The sequence below is a fragment of the Temnothorax americanus genome, unplaced genomic scaffold, assembly GCF_048541705.1.
Source record: "Temnothorax americanus isolate GAGA-0224 unplaced genomic scaffold, ASM4854170v1 Scaffold36, whole genome shotgun sequence".
In the NCBI taxonomy this organism is placed as follows: domain Eukaryota; kingdom Metazoa; phylum Arthropoda; class Insecta; order Hymenoptera; family Formicidae; genus Temnothorax; species Temnothorax americanus.
The window spans coordinates 1418980-1439795 of record NW_027509505.1 but is presented as its reverse complement, the minus strand read 5'-3'; the positions used below and the strand labels follow the sequence as shown (position 1 = coordinate 1439795).

At 45.2% G+C, this 20816-nt stretch overlaps 1 protein-coding gene across 1 annotated transcript in view; it reads right to left on the bottom strand.

The window, feature by feature from the left end:
• The window catches only part of LOC143901850 (uncharacterized), a 32224-nt gene that overhangs the window by 6796 nt on the left and 4612 nt on the right, over window positions 1-20816 (bottom strand). The window contains exon 2 of the mRNA XM_077414456.1: window positions 9380-11436. Within this exon, the coding sequence (XP_077270582.1) occupies window positions 9380-10449 (1070 nt within the window). The 5' untranslated portion in view covers window positions 10450-11436. The remainder of the gene's footprint in view (window positions 1-9379; window positions 11437-20816) is intronic.

Sequence of the window (20816 nt, the reverse complement as noted above, 5' to 3'; positions counted from 1 at the left end):
ACTTTGTCGTTTCTTGTTTTTAATATCGACTTTATTATTATACATAATAATTTAACATCCGGCTATATTATCGAAATTACTATACCAAATTTTCGTTTTATCCGCATGCAACGTTTTACCTACAGACTCCATTTGGCATTTCTCGGCTTCTCTCGGATTCGAGTATCGTTGGCATCTCCACATTCGTCATTCGTCACGCCTCTCTCCTTTTCTTTCGCGCACGACGAAATTATACGAGCCCGAGTTGAATAGACGCGGACGCTTTTGTCGGTCCCTCGTTGTGCTGTCGTCGTCGTCGCGTTTGTGCATCTCCCACCGGTCTCATGAATGAACGTGCCGAACCAAAGCAAGGCGTCTTCCCGCGTTAATGCGCGAGATCAACGGGGTTTTGTTGAGTGCCGATAGAAGCGAGTCATTCCGGAGCACCGAGAGTGACAAATCACGCGCCAACGGCTGCAACTTTTACCCGTTATATACCAGTCGAGCAAACAAACGGAGACTTTTCTCTTTCATCGAGATGACGGAGGAAGAGTACAGTGACGTAGTAATCTAGGAATGTAACGTAACGTTACGCGAATTCACGCGTATTTTCCGTGATTAATTCGTAATGAATATTATTAGAGGTAATAAATTTATAATAATTTTATAATCAAATATTGCCCAGTCGAGTATCTTTCCATTTAGGAAAAATGAGATATTTTTAGGGTCGGCGTAAAAATGAGGAAAGTCGTCGCAATAAATTGAATGCCTAAGAACTCTAATTTTCTTCTTTGCAAAAACAAAGAAACGAGACATATACATATGCATTTTCGCGCGTGCTAACTGTTAAGTGGCATTGTTGAGCGCGGCACGACGATGAGCACAGAATTATACATCCCGTCTACTTTTACACAATGGCAATCTTTCGCACGAAAGCAGATTGTAACGAACGCCGCGACCGTTTGTTTGCTCCGTATATTCTTTATATCGACCGCTACAATAATTATCTTTAGGATTTACAATAGTAATCGGGCCACATTATTAGAAAATCCCGGCGGCGTAACGGTCGAGGTGAAAAATTCCCACCCAACTCTCGCGTGCGAACTGCGCTTCCTTTCATCAGCCTGTGTCATAGCTTCTTCTTCTTCTTCTTCTTTAAACTTCCTGATACCAAACCGCTATACGTTGCCAGCCTATTTGGCCAAATTCGAGCGTAATATTGTGTTCAACGAGATCAAGGCCAGCGGAAGAAGTTTGATTGAATTGTCCTTATGCGCAGTCACTTCCATTTAACTTCTTTCATCAAGACCTCCCATCTTCGGCAATTAGCGCTTCCTCCCAATACGATCAAACACGTATAGATCATTTCCGGGAATTCGCTCCCGCGCGCGCGTGAATCGTCGGAAACATTGACCCGACATTCACCCCCGAACCAAAATATCCGCGGATCCGGTTGATATTTATAAAGCGGTGAGATTTATTAATTAAGCGCGACCGCCGGAAAGTCAGCGACCGGCAGCGGCGCGGTGCGGCACAGCTTATTAATGACCGCGCAGAAAATCATGTTTCTCAGTGTCCACGTGTGCCCGCTACATTCATTGCCGGAGCTGAACAAGTCGGGGAATGTCGTTCTAGAGTGGGAATCTCGCTCTCCGCCTCGAGGTGATTCCCGCTGGTCGCGGTGAACGTAATGCTCTATTGATATTAACAACAAAGAGATCCGTTTCTAACGACCGAATATATTTTCGTACACAAAACAAACAAGTTTTGGATGATTTCACCAACGTACACACGTCGTGTCTGTTTCGTAAAGGCGCATAGAGTTCAGATCAAACAGAGAACATAAACAAACATAAATGGACGAACGTGCTTTAATAATTAAACGCGAATGGCGTCGATTTAAATCAAATATAATCTTCTTTTCGGCACGTTAAAGGCAAAAAGCTCGCCACATTTGTCCATATTTACCTGTGTAAAAATGTTTGCTCTTAATCGTTCGTTCTAACTAGTTTGGCCTGGATTCATCTCGAGGTATAAAGACGTACAACAACATGCAACGTAACGTAAAACATGCAAACGTATATAATAATAAAATAAAATACGGCAAATCTCAAGTTCTCGTAGTCCCTCCGAGGAACAGATGCGTCGAACTTACTCACAGTCTAGTTTCTCGCGGAGGCGAGCCGTTCCCGGCCCGTGGAACGATCATCTCTTCGAGTGAACACGCGTGTGTGCGTGCGCGAAGCTCGCTGTTACAGGAAGAAGAGGCGCGAGTGTAATCTGTTGCGAGTGTTGCGAAACGGTTAAACTTGTGGAGCGTTGTTACGAGAGCGTGGCACCCAATCAGGGCCCCGAGCCCCGATACGCGTTCGTGCGCGCGTATTCCGTCGAATGACTCGGCGCAACGTACACACGTGCGCGCAAGCGTGTCGCGATCACATCGGGCCCTTCCTCGTTGTCTTTATACGGTTCGCCGCGGACCACGTGACCACGTGACCGAGCGTCGTGGCTGTTGCAGCCGCTCCGCGCTTCACTTCCGGTCTCTCCGGGCACGGAAGCTATATAACCAGCTATAACCGCGTGCCGTTACTCCAATCTTCGCGAACACCGTGCGACATCGTGCCCGGATTCGCGCCCTGTAATTTAATTAGAGCCATTTTGTGCGCGTTGCATGAAAATTGCGGTACCGTGATGTACGATTGCACGGAGCTGCACATTCGTGCGGACAGTATCGCGCAAACGTATATTTAAAGATACGTTTCCTTCGTTCTAAGCAAGTCGTCCCTCCAGAACTTGCGAGCGTCGCGCATCATTCGCCAATACTGAAATTAAGCTGCGCTTTTGTCGATTACGAACGCAAAACTCGATTATCGTTCTGGCTCTAATTGTAAGTAGATCTCGTACGGTCGTGCATGGCGGATCATCGGCCGCGCCGGGTACTTACATCCGCATAGCTTCGCGGCGTCGGCATTCGCCGTGGTCGCGGATGCGAGTGGTTACCGGATGATGGATCATACGCGCGCGCGCGCGCGCTCGCTTTGCAACCGCGATCCTTCCTCCCTCCGTTCCCACCGCCCTTCCTTCCTCCACCAGCCACCACCTCCCGATCCACGCTTCTTGCATCCTCCTGTGCCGACAGGTGTCGGTAATCCGTGTCGCGGTCGAAAAAAAAGTTCACCGAAGGCGTCCCAACGTGCCCGCGGAATTTCCTATCTCCTTGGTGCCGGCCCGATACCGGGAAGAAGGGACTTAACGACGGGGGCCCGGGACCCTCGAACGAAATTGAGGGTGCCCTCGCCGCGGCTTTGTGCCGGGACGACAACCGTTACGGTCTCCCGGTCCACCTCTGTGTTGCACCTGTTCGGCTGTTCGCACCAGGCCCACCAGGCATCCCGGCACCATCTCGTCGCGCGGGCAATCCGAGTATTGTCAGCTCTACGACGCGACACACCGAAGTGACAGCGTGACCGATCGCTTGTCGCCGTCACTTGCCGCGCCGATACCCGCCAATCTTCGTACAGCCTGTCGACGAACGAGAAGATCACCTTGTTCCCTTGTTGTACGCCCGACGCGATTCGACGAATCAGCCACGGCTGATCGATCGGTTTTTAAACGAGAAATATTATCGCTGGTCAATACCGTGCTGACGACAACCGGGCGATTCTTTACGGTTATTATGAGAAAATACACAAGATATGACTTATCGCGAAAATGTAAGCAACATCGTATATATGCTCGAAATGCCTGTATTAATACAAGAAAGACGATTTCGTTAAAGTGGAACGCAATTGAGATATTTTATTCGCGATTGGGCTCTTTCCATCCCGAGACTGCGTCGGACCGCATTATTTAACTCGAGTGTAATACCAAAGGCACGCCACTTGGACGGTGCTGATGGTGCGAATAAATCGCTCCTCGATGTGCCGTGTTTTGCCAAGATATTGTGGGTAATCGGCACGTATCTCGTCAAGTGTTTGAACGCGAAATGTATGTGTTCACCGGTATTTCGGAGAGGAAGAAGCAGAAGCGCGCAGGTTCGAAAGCTGTTTGGAAGCCTATATATACGAAGATCAAAATCACGCGGTTTGGCATAATCCGGATGCCTCATCGGGAATTAAAAAGTCGAAAACGTATTTCTTATTCTCGCTGCTCTTCTCGCGTTCTCGCTTTTATATTTCCCATGCACGTTTGGTAAAAAAAATAAGATTATATGTAAATGGCCTTTTGCCTGGAGAGAAAAGTAAAGAACGTGTGACAAAAGTTTTTCAATCGCGTATACTTCGAGTCTTGGGGGTATTACTCGAGAGTCATTGAGAAAGGCGTAAAACGACACTTGACATGCAACGATTTAATAAATATGTCAAAGCCGATCGTTCCAGGCTTGGCTCCTCTCCGCTTCTCGGGTACAGAGGTACTCGCGCGACTTCTCCTCTCGCCGCCAAATTTATTCCCCGCCTCTCGTACGTGCTCCTAAACTCGCGAGGATATCTCCAGCGAGAAGAGCGGCCGGGGAGAGACGAGGCACGATAAGACGGGATCCAGAGATCCGAGGGCGTGGAATGCCAAGTATAGTAGTACTTGAGAAAGGCCCGATAACACTGCCGCGCGCGCTGCTGGCTAACGTGCACGCTGACGTTAAAACCCGGAGACGGTTTATGTCGAAGACATATAAGCTGACGGGACATAAGCCAGACGCGCCGCGCCGTCCCGGGGAACCGAGGGAATCAGAGCGAGCCGCATAATACATGTGCGTAAAGGTTGTTCTTGCCGGCGCAGATAAGATTTCCCGAACGGCGAACGAATCCTCGCGATCCAGCATCCGATACGCCATCGGCGACGCGCGCGAGCGTCGCGCGAGGAATGCCAGCAAGTGAAGGTGCGCGTTTGCGAACAGATTCTCAGAAAGGTTCCCGCTCCGTCATTCGTATTTCGTATTCCAGCAATCTGTACGCAGATTTTCGGGGCCTCTTTCGAAGTTGACGTACTTACGCCGTGACTAACGCGCGCGCGCGCGCGAGAAAGAGAAAGAGAAAGAGAAAGAGAAAGAGAAAGAACATAGAGAGAACCGAGCTGGCATCTCAATTTCGACGACCTCGAACAAATTTTATTTAGTCTTCGCTGAAAACTCTGAGGCTACTCGCGGATAAAGCCCTTGTATTTCGAGCAACAATCTCTCCTACGTTACTTTATATCTGTAGGTCATCGTTCTTATTCCGCATGCAAAGAAATTTTTTAACACGCGATGAAAAAAATTAGCTTATAATTCAAATAAGAGCAATAAATTCCACTACGTTTTATTTCTGTGGCCCAAATTATCAAAATACCTTCTGAACAATTTCGTTAAAGTGACATGTTTAGCAATTAATAATTAACCGAGTTTATTTCTTAATTTCTAAATTCAACGAATATGCTATTGAAATTAAATGAATTCACTGAAAAGGTGTGACATAAGACTTTAATAATACTTCTTTCTATTAAGCAAATATAGCCCAGAGATGCAGATAGCAAACGTTCGCTTTGATCGAATTGGCATATCAAAACTCGGTTAATTTTACGGCGGAAACATTCCATATCGATGTCTGTTTGATGTTTGTTCAGCAGCCGCGCTCAGATTTCTCGGTGGGTCTCACAACCAAACCGTTTACACTGTGAATGATGAAAACCAAACTCGGAGACTAGAGCTTAATTCCGAACGCTCGTTAATCAAGATAGCATACGTTAAATTTTTATAACGTACGAAAAATGTACGAACATGATAAAATTAAAGTGCGGATAAAAATATGAATAAAATAATTAACAAATTTTAACTCTTATGAAATTTATTTCGTGTCTCACTGTCTCAATGAATTTATCCATAATTTCAGTAGCGTATATTCAGCATCGAATTTACGCGATATTAAATTTATGTGTAAATATTGATTATTAAAAGAATCACAATGCTATGCTAATTAGACTTTAGTTAAATTATGCTAATCTCGTTTTCCGATCTTCCTTCGTTGTGGTAAAAGATTGAAAGAAAAAAACATTTGTGTTGCGTCCGAGTGTTGTTTATGAATTCGTATTCACCTATATTCGAGAGTTGCAGTTGATTATTCTTTCACGAAGCATATAGAGGCATAGAGGCAGGGCTATACGGCTGTAAGGTTTCGTGATAGCGCAAGACAAAAATAGCATGTGCTCTGATCGATCGTTGCACTTATCGCAGTTGGCACAGAACACTGTTTAGAAAGAAGCCGTTAACCCGTCACCTACATTCAGTTTATTATGCATGGCATACGAGCGTCGCTTTACCTTATCAGTCTTCCGCCCGCGTCTTCTGCCTGTCTGCCTGTGTCTCGAAACTTCCAGGACTTTTAATATCGCGCATATATGTTGTACCATAACGATAAAAAAGTGTCTTTCCTATATATTTTGCAATAAATATACACACATAAGATTGATTCACGGAAGATTCGATTGAAAATATTCTTCAAATCTCGACGAAGGATTTTTATATTTTACATTTTACATTTTTAAAGAAAATAAAGCACGTAGATGGTTAAGAACGAAATAACTTTCCAATATAGTAATACTCTAAAATTTATATATTTTTTACAAAGATAACCACTTTCTAATATTTATTGTACTATATGTATTAAAAATATTTACATCACGTAATATTTTTACTTCCATGTTGGAAAAAATTAAACTAATAAAGATTTTAGATTTAGCTATTGACATAAAGAAACTCAATTAAAACAGGTTTCGTACTCCTACAAACTATTTATGTCTCTGATAGTATGTAAATATTTTCGGGGAAGATCCCAATCGTTCCGTCAGACGTATCCGAAGAATTTCCGTCTTGGTTGAGATTTCCTTTAAAACTTTTAGGTTTTATAGCCGCCTTTGTAGCGTACAATCTCTCTCTAGATACACTTCAGAAATCGAAAATAGAAAGATCGAAAAGGTGGTAAGGGGAGGATCGACGATGGGAAAAGAAGGCAAAAAGAGAGCCTCTACTATGTTAACTTGATAAAATACTTGAGACAATTCACAAATATTGACTGTTCTAACTTGTCGTGGATGCGTTAAAATTTAATGTATTTTCTGGATCTTTATATTCAGTGTGAATCACATGCCTAAGTCGAGAGCGCTCGGGAGAAAAAAGATATTAATCGCGTTTCGTGCCAGTCTAGTTGGAAATTTCCAACAGTGGAAAGCGCGATACCCTACCGTGGACAGAAACCGCGAGAGAAACAAGAGGAAGCTACCCTGTGCGTTCCTGTACTCTTTTTGTTTTCCTTATTCATTCTCAAGGCGGTCATTAACGGCCATCTACCTGCTCTACCAACTCGGGATTTCCTCGTCCTTTTCCGCCGCGACAAAATGAGCTCTGCGCGCTCTATTACCCCATGTACACTATATTTCTGATAGTTCGCTCCATCAAACCATCGCGCAAACTTTCTCGCGAACGGATCGACGAAAAAACAATAAGATCAAAAGCAAAGAGCTTGAAAATCGAAACTCAGATAAGAACCTAACCGAATCGAAAGATCATTGGAGTGTGAGATTAAATTGCTGAATAATTTCTAAAGTGAATATTTTCTTTCGAATATCGCGGTAGAATATGAACGTAACATGGCTACAGATATAATGTATTACAAGCATCGGTTAAATAAAACACGTTATAGTTTTAAATGTTCAGTAATTAATATTATTAACGCTAATTTTCGGTAACAAATTTTTAATAATGTTATTATTAATTAACTTTCTGCATTCTTTAAGAAAAAAACATGAAACTTGCATTTTCGTCTATCAGACATTCTCCTCTATCGAGTGTTTATTATACAACACCAACAACCTACAGTTACTCATGTCCGATATTGCATTTCAGGAAAAGAAGTCACGGTTCGGGAGAGATCACCCCGAGAGCGATGGCATCAACACATTTCTTTAACGAGGATAATTTCGGGGTGGCGCGACATCGCGATCTACCGCGTCTGCGTTTCGCTCTGATTCTACTCGGGTGCAATTTCGCGTGGGTACTCATGCATACAAAAACACACGCGCGCACACACATACACATGTGCGTGAACGCGAAGGTGAATTTTTGCGCCTCTCTCCGTGAGAAGAAACACTCGCGCACGGTAAGACACTGATATATCTTGCTGGGGCGCCGACGATCCCCGTACGTTGGATACGAGATCCACCCGTGTATACATTCGAAGGACGATCTTGATCGGCGACGTGAGATCACGCGAGGAGGAACGGAGAACACCCGCGAACGACCTCGATTCGCGTAAATCGCTTCCCTCGATCCCGCGGGAAGAATTCTTTTTGAACGAGGGACTCGGTATATATCCTCTATTAGATCCTATGTTACACGTGAGTCCCATCGCTTCCTGTGTAATTACCGAGTTATTATTGCACATACAAAGTTCGCAGGCTGTTGCAGAATGAAATTTTTTGCACGCTTATTTTAATCGCTTATCTTTCTGGATGTTTAATTGGCACTTGAAACATTAGGTTTCTCAGACATATGAATTTTTTAATCATTGTACATTAAAATTTGTTCGATATTCGAGTCTGCAAAGATTTCTTGGTGTTCTTTGTGTCTTAGATTATTTGAAGCATTTAAATCTTCAAATCAAAAATAGCTAAAAGAATTCTAACTATAGTGGTCAGTTTTCTATTTTATTTTTTAATGAATGGTTCAAATCCGAATGAACAAATTCACAGATAATTATAAATAATAAAATTATAAATAAAATTTTTAATAACTACGTATTAAAAAAAAAGAAAAAACAATCGCGCGGCATTCTTCGCAAATAATTAATAAACAGTTAATATCTATATAAAATATAAATGGAAAGACCTTGATCCTGCAATTTGCAATCTCTGAACTACACGACACAAGTGTGAACCGGTCTTTAAATGGTTTCGTAACGTCGTGTTGGGCCCATCAGAGGTCACAACAGAGCGACGGCGCGCGGGGCGTTATTGCGCGCCGATCGTTCCGAATCGGTTAAATGCCGTTGAACGCGCAGAGAATATCGTCTTCTTACCACGTTAATTAATTGCGAATCTCGACTTTGCCCGTACGAAGTCGCGCGGTCCCCATTAGAGCTTAAAAATAATTGAACTGGATTCCAACGTGTCAAGGCTGGCGCATCGGCCTCGTATCGGTCCTTTTCATGTCGTTCATTAGTCATCGGGCAGCTGGTTCCGCGATAAACCCGTCAACGGCCAGAATCATTTCTGAGCCTTATTAAAGCCTTTTTACTGCACGATTTTGAAGAGATATCAAAATGTCGAGATATTTGCTGATGATAACGGAGAAAGCGATAATTCTAATTCTAATTTTAGTGATAATTTTCGAGACGCAAATATCGAAAGAAGGAAACGATTATGAGCGACTTACCGGTGGCCCTGGTACGAAGTTTTGACGAGCTTCACCGCGAAAAGGAACTGTATGGCGCAGACCAGCAGGCAACAGAGATTGAGGGACAGGGCGAGGGCGCACAGCGCCAGGGTGACCTCGTACACGATCACAAACTCCTCCGGGCTGATAAGACTGTTGGACGTGACCGTGAGCGGCGAGATCTTCAACAAGAAGATGACCGAGAGCAGAGCTAGAAGTAGGGATACCAGACAGAGCAATCCGAGGCTCGTCAACATCTCCTTCGCGCCAGCCTCGTCACTCCGATGAAGATTTCTGGACAGGGATGAAGACCAGGAAGCATCGAGGGGTATCACCGTCGGACCACCGGCCACTTGGCCAGCCACGACAGAAAGCGCAGTGGTAGCAGGCGCGGGTGACGGCGTGGTCTGGCTCGGCAACCGCGACAACCTGGAAATGTCGAAGCCGCCATTCGCCTTCGGCCTGTCCTGATGCAGGACGCTCGTCTGCGAGATCACGGTGTGGCCCAACTGACTCGCTGAGACGTTATGATTGTTATTATTGTTGTTACCGCCACCGTTGTTGCCATTGACGCCGCCAACCGGGCTAACGCTATTGACCGAGTGCTTGGAGGTCGATAGAGTTGACACGTTGAGCGCGTGCGAATGATTCAGGCGTTGCGACAGGTTGTTGACGCTCAGCTGAGAATGGTTCAGCGGATGCCGGTGCGTCGACGAGGGAGTCGTCGCCGATTGGTGCATCGATGCGTTCGACACCGCCGTCGGTCTCGCCACGGAATCGTATACGTCGACTCCGCCGTTGTTACCGCGATGCCCGGGGACGCCGCCGCGTGTCCCAGCGCTTCCGGTGTAGTGGTGATGATGATGATGTTGCTGCTGCTGCTGCTGCTGTGACTGTTGTTGCTGCGGCTGCGGCTGTTGCTGTTGCTGCTGATCCTGATGCAGCGAACTGTTGTGCGAGTGATGATGGACGTGCCCGCCGTGCAACGAGCCCGAGCTCGTCTGATAATCATTGTGATGATGCCTGGAGCCCGTTGACGACGGCTGCCCCGTCAGAATGTGCTTCAGCATTACTCGACACGCTGGTGTCACGCGGAGTGAGGCTTCTTCTCTTTTCTCCCGATACGGTGATCCTCACATGGCGACCTCGTGACGGAAGAGAATACCGAATTGCACCGAATCCACCGTGTCATAGCACGTAGACGTTAACTTTGACCTTCCTCAGACTAGACTCGTCATATCAGAGGACGTCACTTCTTTCTTCATCGCGCGTTGAACGTTTTATAAAACTAATTGTCAACCTTCGCACAGCACGCATAGCACATTACACACAACACATTAAGTTCAATTCTCTTCAATCCAGATTCTTCGCGTTGAATGTCACTTCTCTCTTCACACTACACGAATGTTCCACGCGCAATTAAATTTGCCCCTAAACTTCCGAGCTACACTAAGTCCATCGCGAATCAATGTGCAATTTATCAATTTCGAAAGTTTCAAGTTTATAATTTTATCATTGTCACTCTAAAATCCTCGTAATAAAATAAATTGCTCCTTAAATTTATCGGACCTTTTCTATCGTAATTCTACGTGAATATGTAAAGGCACGTTATTTGCGGTTTTCAAGTTGGAGATATCTCTCGTTCGTTCCTCGACCGCAATTAGTTCCTTAAAGCTAGAAGGAATATGCGTAAACCAAGGCGCTTATTTGAGCGCTACGTTCCCGGACTCAGCGAGTTGCTGCACACCAGTTGCTTCACCATGGCGACGGCCTCCACCGGACGGCGGCGGCGACTCTCTCACATATCGGGTTCACAGCGGGGAACTATGCGACGACAACCGGGCAGCGGAACGGGTTCGCTAAGGGCATGATCGGGTCGATCTGCGAGAGGGACCTCTTTCCTTCTCTTCTTCTTCTTTTTCTTTATCAACGACGATGCGATCGGTCAATCGGTACGTTAAGGCGGCTGCAAGCTCGGTTTTCTACCACCGTCTTCTCGTCGGGTACGCACGAGCTCGTCAGCCGGCATGGCTTCCGAGATGGTGCCGGCGGTGCCTCTGGAACAGGTCGGAGAAAATAATTAATGGACTGACCGTTCACTCTCCGCTGTCGGCCGGAATGGTCTGACCGTAAAAAGAAGGATAGATACGGGGTATAATCTATCCGGCGCGGCGCGGCAACGAAGAAAACGGCCTTCTCTCTTCCCCTCTCGGTATATCGGAGCTTCGCGCAAGCCGAAATATGCGGTTGGTCAAATGGTCAGTCAAATACGCGGTCAGTCAAACGGGACGGAATTTAAAGAATTTCATATAGCCTCGATGAGGAAGCAAATACTACGGTTATACTCAGCCGAAGCCAGATTAAAGGTATCGACTGAATACTGAATGGAAGTTGTAAAAAGGATTGTTATATATTACAGAGAGGCAAAGAAGTAAAGTAGGTGACGATGCATCTCTCTCAAATACGAATGAGAAGAGAATAGCTTCGTTTCAACGGACCGCAGGCCGCTTGCGTCGTGACGGAGCGCTTTAAAGCGCGACCGTTTCTACTAACACTGAATGTAACGTGAAAAGATTCTGGAATCAAAATTATCATCGCGGTACGGTTTTTGCGTTTCTCGCAATCGAAGCGTAAAAGCTCTTCGGCGTTTAATGCTCGTTTTGTAATTCCAACTTTGTTTCAACTTCGCGATTTCGAACAATCAGCTCTTTCATTATTTCTTGAGCATTTTTGGCGATATATAAGTTAGAGATATTTACATATTCAAAATCCTTTCTATCGCTGAAAAAAAGTTTTGCGTGTTTCGTATATAGATCTCAAACAAAAACCGTGTGTCGATTTATATTGTCGGGGATCAGGAGCCCCGAAAGGCCGAGGACACGAGCGGCGTAATTAGAAAGATCGCACGATGGTACGCGCGTAACACTTGGCGGGTAGACGATGACCTTTAACGGCTCGCACACGGCTGCACGCGGCTCACGGAAAAGTCGCGTTGCGACGTGGTATATGCGGTTGCGAGTTGCGAGGCATATATATCTGATTGCGACGCGAAGAATCCGAAGACAAATTGCCCGCAATCGCGCGAGATAAGCGAGTCGCGAGGGAAAACCGATCGATCTAGCGGCGTGTCTGGTGGTTCTCGTGGGACAATCGCGTCGATACTTCATTTATCGTGTGCTCGCGTTATTATCACTTTCTACGACCGTACACAGCCTCTTCGGTGGGAAAGGGGAGGGAGGAGGGGAGGAGAGCTCGTTGTTCATACATTTCCTCTCACTCGGCACGAGCGGGTCACGCGAGCTCGTCTCTTTGCTTATACCTAACGGCATGCATATATAGAGTCATTTAAAATGTAATTGCGATTAGAAATTCTCTCGTGTATTTCGAGAGATAATTCTCTTAATGTCGGAATTGTAGAATGTCGGAACCCCCCCCCCCACGCGGAAATAACTATTTAATTATTGCATATTGAAGGCAATTAAAATATATAAAAAATAATTTTGAATCTATTTTGAATAATTTCAGTGAATAATTTATCTTGATGTTCACAACTCAAGAGTTTTATATTATTAAAATTTCAATTTAAAATTTAATCGTCACATATTTCGTTGACCTATAACTGTAGTTTTCTCTTCACGAATATCGATATGTGTTAAGTAAACGAAGAAAAAAAGAGAATATTAACATGAAAGAAAAAAAGACTTTATTGTCATGTCAATCCAATTCGTGCAACACAACGTTTAAATGGTCGGTATGTATACTTTATCGAACGTGTCATTACTGAGAACCATAAGAGACTCATTCCGGATCGATGAACTCGATTGTAACTCCGTAACTCGGAACCACAACGCCTACGTGTCGCATAAAAAACATGTTTACGGGGTGATTTTTATATTTCCACCTTGCTCGTAAAAATAAAAAATATTTTCGTATTCCCCACGTCACGCCTCTCCGAGACGAATAATTTCGAAATATCTGGAGAATAGAAGAGAATTACTTTTCGAAACGCGAATATGAAGGACACGATCGATTTTTTGCTTCCCGCATCTTTTCGCGATACCGTTATACTCTCTTGCTTCGCTTCTGTTTACAATTTTCTTTTTCGCGATGTCAGAACTGCGTCGCGTTTCGGTCATTCGCGCCGAAAGATCGACGCTATTTTCCAATCGAGAAGTTTACGCGCTCCAACTACGTGTATTACGAAAACCGCTTTTGAAGATATGTATTTATTCCGTATTGTCTTATTTTAAAGAGACTTGGTAAAATTCGTAGAAAGAACTCGAGTCGTCATACGCCATCAGCACAGATCCAGGTCGCTGCCGACGAATGTAAATAAACCAAGTCTACAGAATCATTATTGCAACTTATAAAAGCACGGATGTGTAAAATAACGCGATCACATTCCTCGTGTTCGTTTAAACATTTTTTTTACTTCATATGTATAAGTCGATTTTACGAAGCAACAAAATTATAAAAAATATGTATAACTTTTCGTCAAACTTTCCATTGCCCTCTATGTTGCATCGTCTTCGGACAATCTACTTGGAAGCTTCTCTCTTCTCTCTCTCTCTCTCTCTCTCTCTCTCTCTCTCTTTCTCTTTCCGTTGTCAATAGTCAGGCTTGACTCATAGAAACGGGTTCCGCTCGCATTCCGGACGTCCAGCCTGCCGTTCACGGCAGAAAGCGCATCGCCGCCGTCGCATCGATAACTGCGCACGTGACGAGCGGGATTCCGGTAAAACATGCTCACGAAAAACGCGCGCAATGTCGAATTTTGACAAAATAACGTTCTGCAGAATCACAGAAAACGATTTCGTATTTTTGATATTTGAGTTTAGACTCTTACCCCTTTCAAATTCCGCTAAAATCCATTTTTACCCGTTGCTATACTTTTACGCTCTTAAAATTGATCTATCTCCTAGCTCTTTCTTAACGCAATAAGCTAAATTTCTAAGAATCGTCTTAGTACTCTTTTAAATATAGAACAAGCCATATATAAACGACGAATTCCGAAAAGCAAACGTTGACTCATTTCTTTTAGCCAAGACTATACTATCGCAACATTATAATAATTTAATTGTTTTTTCCGCGACTCTACATGACTTCTTCATCAAGAGCGTATCTATATCATTATTCTTACGTCGAGAGCTGCAATGGTTGTTATACATTATTCGACGTGCTCATTTGCTTGGTAAATTGATTACTTATCCATCGCCAAAGCATTAATCGGTGGACACATCGTCGAGATAATCGGTAAAGACATTCGTCGTTCGTGATTGTAAAGTAGAAACGACGTACGGACTCCAGCTGCGCGGCGGATCGCTAGACTAATACGAGATGTATTTAAGTTCTCTGACTCGTGCGTCGCGTGTTTATTTGCGGTCGCGTGATTTGCATGGAAACCGAGATGGAAACAGAGAGAAGCGTGGTTTGAGGAAGTCGCTTATTAGCGGCAACCATCAGGGTATTATCGACGCGATGCCATTGACATCATTAATCGTCATTCCCATCGTTTCGCTCGGGTAGCGAACATTTCTAACCGGAATGGACATTCGCGTCGCATTGATTACTAGCTTGCAAGTTCCTGTATTGATTATAGACGCCTTTCAACTTTCAACGTTGAATCAATCTCCGGGCAATCTAACGTCAAATCACGTCAAATTTCTATCAAACTCCATCTTACATAAAACAAACATTTCAGTAGAACCTTAGCAGCTTAGCAGAAACATGTGCGGCAATAAAAAAAATGTAACCAATGTTGGTAAAGAGTTGAACCACTCCAGAGACCAAACCGATCAACTTTATTTTTAATTTGTTAACTTTGATATCAGAATCATACGTGATTAGTTTATAATTCCATCTTTGTCTACTTTGTATTTCATGCATGGAGTTGACCATTTTAGTTTCTGGAAAGCTCAACTGGAAGAATCAGTTCCGTAAAAAAAATATTTATATAGAAGCATAAAAATATATCTTTACAACACAGAATGCGCGTGTTTCCTAGAAAATTAGGAATAAATTAAATTAATTTAGTATTTTGTCGGAGTGTTTCACTCGCAGACTTCGCGAGATATCGTTTCAGCGCTCGCGGCGCGGTCAGCGAAATTATGGGATTACGCGCGCGTGTGAGGTTTCCCCGGGTACGACCGAAGTCCTATGTGCGCGCACCGTTCTTATCCAATTTCACGACTTCGTCGTCTTCCATCGCGGTCGCGGCTTCGTTTTCCTTCTTTTTATTTCCCGTCGGCGTTCGCGGCCGACCGGCTCTCCTGGCAGTATCGGATCCGGCGATCGATATTTACGAGATAAATAGATCCCTCAAAGGGATCCCTTTAAGGAAATAGGAATACGCGTGTATTCCTATTTCACTTAATGTACAATCGAATTATAACGCCATTTTAATTGCACCGCGTCGCAATTTATTTAACGCTTGCAGATTATTTTCAAACTTCCGTCATCGATCAGTTAATATAACCGAGTCTCTGATGGACAATCTCGATATTTGTTCGAGAATTAAGAATTATATTAAATCACAATTCTTTAGGTAAATATTCCTAACGTTGCTTTCGCTTTAACTCGCGCGGGGATCGAACGCACATTCATTCGCGTTTGCAAATGTCCCAAATTACTTTATCTATGTTCTCAATAAAATTAACGATGTTTCTTTACGATTGATGGTATATTTTTGTACCAACTCTTTGCTTCTTACTTATACAATTTTCACTTCTACGAGTCTAAAAATATGGGATATATTCACGCGCTACTCGATACATCTCGCAAAGACTTGCGGAGTAGTCGCGTTTAATATGAATCTCCTAGCGTATGGCAATGTGATTCCCGGAAGACGCGTCTCGCCATAACGTTATAACGCAATCCACGAGGCGACGTCTAATATTTCTGATTGGAGAGCCGATGGAATCTGGCCTTTACAGACAGGTTTCTTTCAGAACACCTAATGACCGTGTATCTTGTATGGGCCAAGTGCTTAAATTACCGAGACGCGCGAGGGGGCACCATAAATACGCTGGTAACGTGTCGTCGTTCTCGAAATTTATTTTCATTGTCCTTTAAGGGCGAACTCGTTGGAATTATCGTGAGCGTTACGAGGACGATTCTTTTCTCTCAAAAAATCAAGTACAGGACTCCCTAAATTCGAAAAAAAGTGTTTCTTGAAGAAGCGCCATTCAACGTTAGTCTTTTGATTTATCAAATTTCAACGAACTAAAAGAGAATCATATATCTAGACACATACGCGTCGTCGGATCGTATACCAGTTTCGTTTGCACGCTGCGCAACGTTGCAAAAACAAACGTGTTTTAACCCTCGATCGTTCAATATTATCGTGCAGCATCACGGATGAATTGACGCTGCAGTATGGAGCAACACTTGGAACATTTCCGTTTTCACGTAACGGACGATCGGCGTAAATAGCCACCGGCGAAAAAGGGAGAGAGACAGATCGTCCAGTGCGGCTAGATCCGCGGCAAGGTCAACGATTTTCCGACCGCGGACCGATGAACTTGCGCCTCGCGTCAGTGCCAGTGTACGTACGTACGTACCTCGGTACGTACTCACGTACGTACACCGAGGTCCAATCGTGGAGTCGGGCCTCGACGTGGCGACGACGAGAGAGGGCAAGAAAAAGAGAAAGAGAAGAAGGGAGAGAAGGAGAAGGAGAAGGAGAAAGAGAGAGAAAGAGAAGAGAAGGCAAGGTCGTTGCCTAGATAACAGTTGCAAGGTACAGTTGGCTCGCATGCCTGCAACTTCGGGAGAAGAGAACGAAGGGATGTAAGAGAGAAAGGGCGGCTGAAGGGATCGACGTGGCGAATCGCAAGGGAACGAAAAGGAAAAAGAGGAAGGGTGGGAAAGAAAGAGAGAAAGAGAGAGAGAGAGAAAGAGAGAAGAGAGAAGGGACCCGAAGAAAGGGAGAGAGTGTTCGTATAACGAGCGCAACGGAGCCCTATAAAGGAGCAAGCGAAAGAGAACGGGGCTGAAAGGGTTAGGAAAAGGTTATGCTATCGGCGTGATATCTTTTCTTTTTTTCTTCCGTTGGACCACCGCGGCCGCTATATGGTTAGAGGAACGATGTGAGAGCGCAGTGATGTAAGAGAGATGTATATACCGAGAGGGGCCCTTCTTCTTCTTCTTCGTCTTCTTCTTCCTCTTTCCTTCTTCGCCGCGACCGTATAGGTCCAACCTCTTCCCTCTCACTGCGTTCACCCCCTCTTCCGCCGCTCCTTTACCTACCGTACACTCTCATACCCTTCCGCCCTGCGCGCGTTTGTACTTCTCGCTCTTCCCGTCGCGGACCGACCCGAGAACATGGGCCCTACACATACGCGCCCGGACCCACTGAATTTAACGTGGCAGGTGCCTGCTGAATGGACGCGGCTAGGGCCTCGCAACGGGCCCTTCCCGCCTGCCCGTTTCTCGTTTCTCTCTCCTTATTTCGTCCCGATGATGCCGCGTCGTCTCTCCGCTGCCTGCCTGACTTTCTCCGTCTCGCCTGTCTATGGCCAGCTTCCTCTCTGTCTTTTTCGCCTCTCTCTCTCTTCCTCTCTCCGCCTCTCTGCCTCTCTCCGATGATGGCCGCGATCGCTCTTGCTTGCATTATGGCACGCAAGAAACGCTCGACGAGCGCTCTCAATCATTTACAGAGAGTCACCACTCCGCGTTGACGAGATCCTCGGCTCCTCTTCTTCTATCTATCTTCCTTCCTTCCTTCCTTCCTTCCTCCTTTTTTCTCTCCGCGCTGCTGACCAGCGACGGTGTCCGTGACGGTTTTGCTCTATCCACCGCTGTTTCGCGGAATCGCGCGTAACGAAGAGCGCGCCGAGTTCGCTGTTACCTGCTGGCGGGTCGTGTCGCTCTCGAGAAAACAGGTGGAAGAGGCAGGTATAGGTAGGCAGGCCAGGGCTCGATGGACCGCGCGATGGATCGCGAACGAACGGCATGTCATTCCTCGGCACGAGGGGCGAGGCGGAAACCGCTGAGGAATTTGGGTGCGCAAGGTAAGTAGCTCGAAGAACGAGCGGCGCGCGTAAAAACCGGCGGCCATTCAGCTGGCTTCGTTAGACAGGAATTAGCGTATCTTTTACGCACGCGCAACCTATCGCGCGTACTCCGTTCTGCTCATCCGACAATCTCAGAAGATTAAACTCAGGAGATTGGACAAGAGTGGTTTCAAAACCGTCAGATATTCTTTTAATCGCCATTATAATGATTCCCCCTAAGTCGGTATTTCTTTGACGAAAACGTCGCGGTCGAGGTCGCGGTATATCGGGATCATTTCGAAACGAACGCTGCGCGGTTAAGAATAAAGGTATTTTGACGAATTACCTATACCTTGGTGCGTGGAAAATAAACGACAACTTTTTCCTCTCGTCGCATTCCGCGTATAAAAAATATCTAAGATAAAATCGTGAAGAAGCGTATATCTTTGCGAGATGCGTCATTATCGCGTCGATCCTTAATCTCTACCGCAGTTTAATCGATTTATTGACTCCTACTACTAATTACAACTCGAATTACAATATGGACAGTGATGGACATTTTAATTAACTCCTATTAGCGTCGCACTTGACGTTAATAGAGCCGGTTCTATCTCTATCGCTATCTCGTAGAGAAGATCGCGAATCCGTTTTCGAACGCGCGCGCGCGCGCGCGCGCGCGCGGATGCGGCTGCTTCGGGAGATGAGAAAGAGTACGAGCGAGGAGGAGAGCGACGCGCCGGCCACGGGATCGGGCAAAGGTAAAGAGAGAACGCAAAGAAGAATTGTGAGAAAGGAGAGAAAATTGCAAAACGACATACCGTGCGACCGCACACGCCGGGAAGATAATTCCACGGTGTGCGGCTTAAAGCCGCGCGCACGTTGGCCTCGCGCCAACGTTTAAAATGTGTTACAACGCAAACACCCCGGCGGGAGTCGTTCAAAAAAGAAAGAACAACACGAAACGCAAAATCCGCGCGCGGTTAATTCTAATTGCGTGATAAATAAAACGTGACGATACACGTAGAATGAATAATAACTAATTGTAAGAAAAGCGTCCAAAGAAGATTTCTTATCCAAATCTCAGGAACGTAAATTCGCTCGCTTACCGCGCGATTCGCTAGCTCTCTTCGTCGATTCCCGAGCTAAAGCTGTATTTACTTGAAATCTGCGTTTATCTATTTTTATCGTAGATTTATATATCATATTATTACGTATCCTCGCCAAAACCGTTTAAACCCCCCCCCTCCCCGCGCAAAATGTCGCTCGTAATTGTCGGCTTTACGCGCGATCTTGCTCCTTTCGCGCGTGCACGCGATCCTGCTTGCGAAGTGCGTTAATATGTGATTTACACGAGGAGATAGAGAATTATCGCCGCCGCCGCCGCCGCCGTCGATACCGCCGTCGTTCAAGAAAGAGACGAGGAAACGAGTCGTTGCGGTTAACGCGTGAATACGATGCCACACGTTGCCACTTTGCGGGGAAAATCTCTGAGGTTTGACGTTCCCCGCAGGATGGAGGCCCGGAGGAGGAGGAAGAGAAAGAGGAGAAGGAGGTAAGAGAGGCCAGAACACGCGGATACATTAAAGTTGAAACGCGCGCGTCTCATATTCCCGAAGCGGAGAGCTAAAAAAGCTGACAACGAGTGCCCACAAATCGGATCGCGACAGAACGGGATACCGTGGCGTTTCCTCCTCCTTCTTATCCTCGCAGGATATCGTCGCCACCCTGATCGACAAGCTTAGGACAAAGTATCGCGTTACCGTCCCACGCACTTTACGAGAGATCATCTTTATGCGCGTATGAGGCTCAATTTGCGAGTGCTACTCACGTATTTAAAAATTCGAAAACGCCAGATTTCCAGAGAGAGATAGATTTTGTCGTGTAACGCTGCAAAGAAAAAGCCTCCAAAGCGGAGAGATAATACTTTCAGCAATAAAATATCTTTTTCACAAAATTCACTACAACTTTTACTTATATTTTACGTGCTCGTATTTTTTGTGTTTCGTGTGTTTTATGGCTTGTTACCGTTTTATAATATTTTACGTAACGATCCTCTTTTACGCGCATGGTATTTAAAAAAATAAATTCCACTATCAAAATGGACTTAACATTTTTATTCTAAAAATTTGCGTCGAAAACATTTTTAATGTATATATGTTTAAAATATTATTTCAAACGTATAAACACACATTTAAATTATAATAACTTTGGAAAGAGGGCGAACGAAAACAGAGGCTCTCGAGAAAGAACAGATATCTGTTCCTCGAAAAGGGAGAAAAAGAAGCCTCTCAAATGTGCGTCCTCGGGAGTGCATTCCCGCCGTTGGTACGACACACCTGCCGCGGACCTGCAGATTGCGCCTGTTATCGCGATTAAACACGCGCGCGCGTCATTGTCGGCATTGGCATTATTGGCGCGCGCGCGCGCGCGCGAGCACGGGTATA